We start from the raw sequence: 7761 nt of genomic DNA on the forward strand, positions 1-7761 counted from the left end.
TGAGGATTAAATTTTACCAAATTATTTTATTCTCACATTTTCAGGACTAAACTCAAACCGCGTGAGGAAAGGGACAAACGCGTCAGACGCATAAATGTCAATTCAATAATTTACATCACAATAAAGTTATGCGAATAAATAATATACACGTAATTTTCATTAAAAATATTTAATTATATAATAAAATATAATTATTTATATATAAAATTATTTACACCTAATTTTATGCTGCACATGAAAGCTTTAAATTTCAGATTTAAAATGATACGAATAAGTTCGGCAAAAACCCACATGTTAAGCAGCTCTTGTTTGACCCGATTAAGCAGTTCCCACCATAGGAACCGGACAGAAAAAATTTTCAGTTATTCAAAGTTGTATCAAAACTCGGTTCTTCTCCCCTTTTCTCCCTCCACTATTGTTTCGAGTTTCTTGCTAGTACAATAAATCGAAATGATACAAAACAAAATGTTTTACTCATCTGTCGAAGGCGTCTTGTTATATTCCGTACCTGGAGAAGCTTAACACCTATCGAAATTGCTTTTTTTATTGCCTCCACACGGTCAAGCGTGTTCGTGGTAGTTACTGCTTCTTTGGTGGTAGAGACGCCCGACTTTTAAATAGAAACCCTGCTTGCTGATTTTGAAAGAAATAGAACACTGTTAGGAGATTTGCTTGCCAATTGTTGAAAGAAATAAGTAGTAGATTAATGGAGAGCTATTTGCAAGAGCACTTTGATGTCAGACCGAAACATTCGTCCCCAGAGGCGCTGGAGAAATGGAGACATGTCTGTGGAGTCGTCAAAAATCCCAAACGAAGGTTTCGATTCACTGCCAACCTCTCCAAACGTCACGAGGCTGATGCTATGCGCAAAACCAACCAGGTCCGTTTATTTTCAGCAAAATCAACGGCACTTTGCTTACACATCACTTATCATCTTTATAAGAGTATCTTTAGTTGTTTGGCTTGACTCGAAAAAACTTATTTAACATTTTTTAGTTTCTGAATAACTAGGAGAGAAATTCCATAAACTCTCTTCAAGGAAGCACGGAAACGCTCCAGGGGGTGCGTTTCGCCGATTCCGAAACACCTCGAAACTGGTACGAAACGTTTCGGGGTCGTTTTGGAAATTTTAAAAAGATACAAAATGCATTTTCAGTACCTAAAATGCGTTTCTTTGTAGAAATCCGTTGCATTTCCATTTCTGTAAACATTTCAAACCACATCTCTCGTACTGGTTTTGTCTTCTCAATGTTCCGCCATCTGAACCTGCTCTCCTCTCCGGCGAAACTCATCTCTCCTCCTTCGTTTTGTCCTTCTTCCCACTAGTTGTTGCCTCCTTCCAACTATTTGTTTCATCCTTCCAATTATCAGTTCCCTTCCTGGTATTTGTTTCACCAGTCTTCTTACTATTGGTTCCCTCCGTCTCATTTTTCATTTGTTCTCTGCTGAAATGGATCTAAAGTCTGGGAAACATTAAACACCTTTACAGTACCTGATTATGTGGCCTATTAATAAGTTGCATCCTCTAAATCCATTCACCTGTGTTTTTAGAAAAATGAATTACAAAGAGAAAAGTAAATAATAGGGTTGTTAACTGTTGGGTTTTGGGGAGTTTTCATTTTTTTTCTTTTCTGACCAGAGGCATGGGTTATGATTTATATTTGCTGGCTCTAAGGTTTATAAGAATTGAAACAATTTCATTAAACTATAGTCTATATTTTACGTAGAGACTTTAGTTTATATAGGTCCAACTAGTTTATATTTACAGGCTTACAATAGTAAAAACTTAATTTCATTGAACATTTTTTTATGTACACTTTTAATTAATTTAAAAGATAAAAAGTTTACACACTAAATAAAAGAAAAAGAAAGTAAATTATTCTTATATTATATAAAAATATTTGTATATTTTTAAAAGTCCTATCTTTTTAATAAAATTTTGATATTTATAATAAAATTCTTATATATTTCATATTTACACGTTTTTCCAAATTTCTGTTTCCTATATTTTTTAATAAAGACATTTCAGTATTTTTGTTTCAACATTTTACCATTTTCACGTTCCGTTTCTGTGTTATTTAGACTCTCTTTGAGCTTATTTAGAGAATTGAAATTTCAAAAATGTTTTATTCCATTATATAGGATGGACTTTATTTATTTATTTATTTTTGGTATAATACTAAAATATTATGCCTAAGTTACGCTCTGTTTTACTTCTCCTTGGAGGTTGGAACTAAAATGAAATTATAAGAAACTCTGTTTCATTCTGCCTAAGTTATCGGTGCAAATTGCTATTGGGAGTGGTGATAATCAGTTGTGTGTTCCGTCATTTCACCTAAACATGCATTATCATATTCACGATTTTAGCAAATTCAACGAGTAATTCCCTGATTTAAATTTTATTTTTCATGAATCTTAAGGGTCACATGTTTAAATTCTTGATCAGATATTTTTTCTATGCCTTATCTGGATTCTATGACGCCTCTCCAAGTTTCTTGCTGACTTTGATGTTATTGATTGGCAACTGGGACATTTTTTCTATGCCTCATCTGGATTTTTTTTTTAAAATTTAAATATATAAAATATTAAAATTTTGTGCCTAATTTCTTTAAGAACCTATAACAAAACAAGAGAGAAGTAAAATATTTAAAATCTAAAAAAACAGACGACTAAGTAAAAACTCTGCAACATTTGTATTTTTTATAATCAACTTAAATTATTATATGATTTTACTCTTTGAGATGATCAATGTAAAAATATATCAAATATAAAGAAGTTTTTTCATGCAAAAGCTAAATATAAACTTAGAAGGAAACATCTGTTGTCACTGGAACATAAAATTTAAAGTCTATTAGCATTAAAAACCTACTCTTGGGAGGCCATTTGAAGATGTATATCATGCTTTCAATAAGGTGCCAGCCACAGGCTTGGGGTGGCCATGCCTGCATGTGCCTCCTCCCAGGGTTGTTTAACCTTCTCCGAGTTGCTCTTTAGCTTCTTACTCAATTATGATGTTATTGGTTGGATTTTTAATTTTTTAAATTCTGTTTTTTTTCTGAATTAGCTGTCACTTTTTTTTTTTTTTGGCCTTTTGTAGAGAGTTTACGACATTCAACATGGTATATTTATATAAAGAGCCTAATTTTTGGTTTTTCTACCTTCCAGGAAAAGTTGCGGATTGCTGTACTGGTTTCCAAAGCTGCAATTCAATTTACTTTGGGTGCGCTTCTCAATTTAGATGCCAACATTTGTTGAATCATATTATTTTTCCTTACCTTTTATCTCATGATAAAATTTCCAGGCGTGCCAACAAGTGACTACACTGTACCTGAAGAAGTCAAAGCTGCTGGCTTTCAAGTGTGTGCTGATGAGTTAGGGTCCATCGTTGAAGGCCATGATGTAAAAAAACTCAAATTTCATAATGGAGTCTCTGGTATTGCAGATGAATTGTCTACATCAGTAACTAATGGGCTCACTACTGATAATGATCTGTTTAATCGTCGAAAGGAGATATATGGAATCAATAAATTTGCGGAGAGTGAACCTCGGGGTTTCTGGGTATTTGTCTGGGAAGCTCTCCACGATATGACACTTATGATACTTGGGTTGTGTGCTTTTGTCTCTTTAATAGTTGGATTAGCAATGGAAGGATGGCCTAAAGGGGCACATGATGGCCTTGGAATTGTTGCCAGTATCTTGTTGGTTGTATTCGTCACAGCAACGAGTGATTATCGCCAATCTCTACAGTTCAGGGATCTAGACAAAGAGAAAAAGAAGATAGTAATTCAAGCAACAAGAAATGGATTCAGACAGAGATTGTCTATCTATGATTTACTTCCAGGTGATATAGTACATTTGGGGATTGGAGACCAAGTCCCTGCAGATGGACTTTTTGTATCAGGATTTTCAGTCTCAATTGATGAATCAAGTTTGACTGGGGAGAGTGAACCAGTAATGGTGAATGCAGAACATCCTTTTATGCTTTCTGGAACCAAGATTCAAGATGGCTCATGCAAGATGATGGTCACTACTGTTGGGATGAGAACCCAATGGGGTAAACTGATGGCAACTCTTAGCGAAGGGGGTGATGATGAAACTCCATTGCAAGTGAAATTGAATGGAGTCGCCACTATTATAGGCAAGGTAGGCCTTTTCTTTGCCATAGTGACATTTGTAGTTTTGGTGCAACGACTATTTAGTCAAAAGCTTCAAGAGGGGACCATTTGGAGTTGGTCTGGTGATGAAGCTTTGAAAATGTTGGAATTCTTTGCTGTTGCTGTTACAATTGTTGTTGTTGCTGTTCCAGAGGGGCTTCCTTTAGCTGTGACATTGAGCCTTGCCTTTGCAATGAAGAAGATGATGAATGATAAAGCACTTGTTCGTCATCTTGCAGCTTGTGAGACAATGGGTTCAGCTACAAATATTTGTAGTGACAAAACAGGCACACTAACCACTAATCACATGACTGTTGTGAAAACCTGCATCTGTATGAATATCAAGGAGATAAGTGATTGTGATGGGGCTTCTAGCTTGTGCTCAGAACTTCCTGAATCTGCAGCAAAACTTTTGCTACAATCAATATTTAGTAACACTGGGGGTGAAGTAGTCGTTAACAAAGATGGAAAACGTGAGATATTAGGGTCACCCACTGAGACTGCTATATTGGAGTTAGGCTTGTCACTTGGTGGAGACTTCCAGAAAATACGACAAACAGTGAAGCTTGTTAAAGTTGAGCCATTCAACTCTACTAAGAAACGGATGGGTGTTGTGCTGGAGCTCCCTGAAGGAGGTTTAAGAGCCCACTGTAAAGGTGCTTCAGAAATAATCTTGGCTTCCTGTGACAAGGTAATTGATTCGAATGGTGACGTTGTTCCCCTTAACGAAGCATCCATTAACCATCTCAAAAAAACAATTGATCAGTTTGCTAGTGAGGCTCTTCGAACTTTGTGTCTTGCCTACATGGAACTGGATAATGGATTTTTACCGGATAATCCTATGCCAGTTTCTGGGTATACTTGTATAGGAATTGTTGGTATTAAGGATCCTGTTCGTCCTGGTGTTAAGGAGTCTGTTGCACTTTGTCGTTCAGCTGGTATCACTGTTAGAATGGTTACTGGAGACAACATAAACACTGCAAAGGCTATAGCTAGGGAATGTGGGATCCTTACCGATGATGGTATAGCCATTGAAGGTCCTGATTTTAGGGAGAAGAAATTGGAGGAATTGGTTGAATTAATTCCCAAAATTCAGGTGACTTCCTCTTTATATTTAGTGAAAGACTTTGGATCCAATATGAATACTTGGTAATGTGGGATTTTATATGCTCTCTTTCGATTTACATTTTACTTTTTTTTTTGCAGGTGATGGCTCGATCTTCACCTCTAGACAAGCATACATTGGTAAAGCACTTGCGGACTACATTTGATGAAGTGGTAGCTGTGACTGGTGATGGAACAAATGATGCCCCAGCACTTCATGAAGCAGATATTGGACTAGCAATGGGTATTGCTGGAACTGAGGTCAGTGTGCTATATGATTTTACTGCCGTTTGAAAGTGTAGACATCCATGGCCTTGTACATTTATACTGACTATATTTTTGGCTGGATTCATTGCCTATGTATCTTCCTCTTTTTTTCCTTTTCCCTATTCTCTTCCTCCTAGAGGAGAAGTCTAAAATTTCTTATATTCATTTCACTGAAGTTCTACAAAGATATTTTCTTTGCTTTAGATTTCCATTTAAGATCAAAACTTGAATTCTGGTAGTTATTGCTAATGTTATGCATGAAATTCAGGTGGCTAAGGAGAGTGCTGATGTAATTATTCTGGATGATAATTTCTCCACAATTGCAACAGTAGCCAAGTGGGGACGTTCAGTTTACATAAATATTCAAAAATTTGTACAGTTTCAGCTGACGGTTAATGTTGTTGCACTAATTGTTAATTTTTCTTCTGCTTGCTTGACAGGTGAGAAAGCACATAAATATTGCCTTATTTTCGCTTGAATTTAAATATTCAATATTTTTTTGGGGGTTTGTTGAGAAACCGCTTCTCATTCCTGCTTACGTTTTTGTATTGTACCATGCTTCAGGGAGTGCTCCCCTCACAGCTGTTCAACTATTGTGGGTCAATATGATAATGGATACACTGGGAGCAGTTGCACTGGCCACAGAGCCTCCAACTGATGAATTAATGAAGCGCTCACCAGTTGGGAGGAGAGGAAATTTTATCAGTAATGTCATGTGGAGGAATATCTTAGGGCAATCGATTTATCAGTTTACTATGATATGGTTGCTGCTGGCAAAGGGAAAAGAATATTTTTCTCTTGATGGCCCAGATTCTAATATAGTCTTGAACACACTTATATTCAACGCATTTGTCTTTTGCCAGGTAACTTTCTTTAAAATATTTGTTAGCACTCTTTGCATACTGTGTCCAAGCTGTCATGCCTGAATTATGTGAAACTGGTAATTGATGATAAGACAAGTTTTAGCAACTCTGTAATTGTTACATTAGTTATAGGTTTTGGAAAATCAACCACTATGATCTTCTTTCAGATTTTCCCATAAAACATTTTTACAAAGTTTGCTGATTTGGTCAGTCCAATCAATCAAACAGATAAAACACATTCCAGTTCTATCCACTTTAGGCTTCCATCGCAGGCTTACATGCCCACTGGACCTGTAGCCCATCTTTTTCATATCTATAAAATGCTGCTGGTTTGGTTATTGACTTGCATAGCATTTACCATTTCCGAAAAAACACCTGCTGTCGATTTTATGCTCAATCCATTTCTCTGGCTTTCAGTTGTACATGTCAGAATTTGGAAGATATATATGATCATATATTTCAATTAATTCTAAAATTTCAGTGAGAAGATTTGAATTTCGCGCTAGTGATGTTTCCTCTTTTGACCTCATGAAAACTTGTAGCTTATATTGATTTCCCTGGTTTCATTGTGCAGGTTTTTAACGAGATAAGCTCGCGGGAGATGGAAAAAATTAATGTTTTCAAAGGCATACTGAATAACAATGTTTTCGTGGGTGTTGTGGGTGTCACTGTTATCTTCCAAATCATTATTGTTGAGCTCCTAGGTACTTTTGCCAATACAGCACCTCTCACTTTGTCACAGTGGGGTTTCTGCTTATTCATAGGATTCTTAGGCATGCCAATTGCAGCTATTTTAAAGATGATTCCTGTGTAAAAGATTACTTGTGTATTAATTTACTAGTGGAGTTTTTTCTTATTTTTTGTCCATATTGAGTCAAGTGTATGTAAATCTGGAACATCATAAGTCGCTTGTGGGCTCTCTCTCTCTCTTCTTTTTTTTTTCATTATTATTTGTTTTACTAAACACTGAATTGAACCATGTATCTCACTGATAAGATAAAGATGTTTCTAACATATTACTGGTGAATTTTTTACTCTTCCTTCCAAGTTTTATTGTAGTACTAGCTGCTATTAATTATTTCAGTACTTGAAAGAATCTTTCATGTACAAGTGCGCGATGGCTTTTATTATAGATTCGAAGAATTTGAGGGTACTTTGTTGTGTTGAAACATATTTTAATTTTGGCCCAAAATCCTATTCCTACCAATGGTATAATAATATTAAAAATCTATATAATTTATAATATTTTCTCCCCCACAAGGGCATGTAGAAAAATACCTAGGTCACATAAAATTATCACATCTAAAAATTTTGTATTAGCCTAGGTCAAATAAAAAAAATTTTTGGGTCAAAGGACTGTTTTTTACCTAAGT

General features: G+C 35.6%; 1 protein-coding gene across 1 annotated transcript; it reads left to right on the forward strand.

Annotated features, from left to right (window-relative positions):
• The first annotated feature begins 266 nt into the window (after positions 1 to 266).
• On the forward strand, positions 267 to 7402 carry LOC123220581 (calcium-transporting ATPase 2, plasma membrane-type-like). The gene is made up of 7 exons (XM_044642846.1): positions 267 to 880; positions 3166 to 3220; positions 3302 to 5250; positions 5361 to 5519; positions 5794 to 5965; positions 6090 to 6388; positions 6963 to 7402. The coding sequence occupies exons 1-7, from the start codon at positions 707 to 709 to the stop codon at positions 7200 to 7202; spliced, it is 3048 nt and encodes a 1015-aa protein (XP_044498781.1). The 5' UTR covers positions 267 to 706; the 3' UTR covers positions 7203 to 7402.
• Positions 7403 to 7761: the final 359 nt, after the last annotated feature.

This window comes from Mangifera indica, chromosome 1 (genome assembly GCF_011075055.1).
Source record: "Mangifera indica cultivar Alphonso chromosome 1, CATAS_Mindica_2.1, whole genome shotgun sequence".
Lineage (NCBI taxonomy): Eukaryota > Viridiplantae > Streptophyta > Magnoliopsida > Sapindales > Anacardiaceae > Mangifera > Mangifera indica.

Excerpts from the sequence above, each read along its gene's own strand:
- LOC123220581 (XM_044642846.1), top strand. The coding sequence starts at position 707 with ATGGAGAGCTATTTGCAAGAGCACTTTGATGTCAGACCGAAACATTCG. Across the intron at positions 5,520-5,793 it reads TGGGTATTGCTGGAACTGAG|GTGGCTAAGGAGAGTGCTGA; the intron begins GTCAGTGTGCTA and ends CATGAAATTCAG. Across the intron at positions 6,389-6,962 it reads ACGCATTTGTCTTTTGCCAG|GTTTTTAACGAGATAAGCTC; the intron begins GTAACTTTCTTT and ends TTCATTGTGCAG.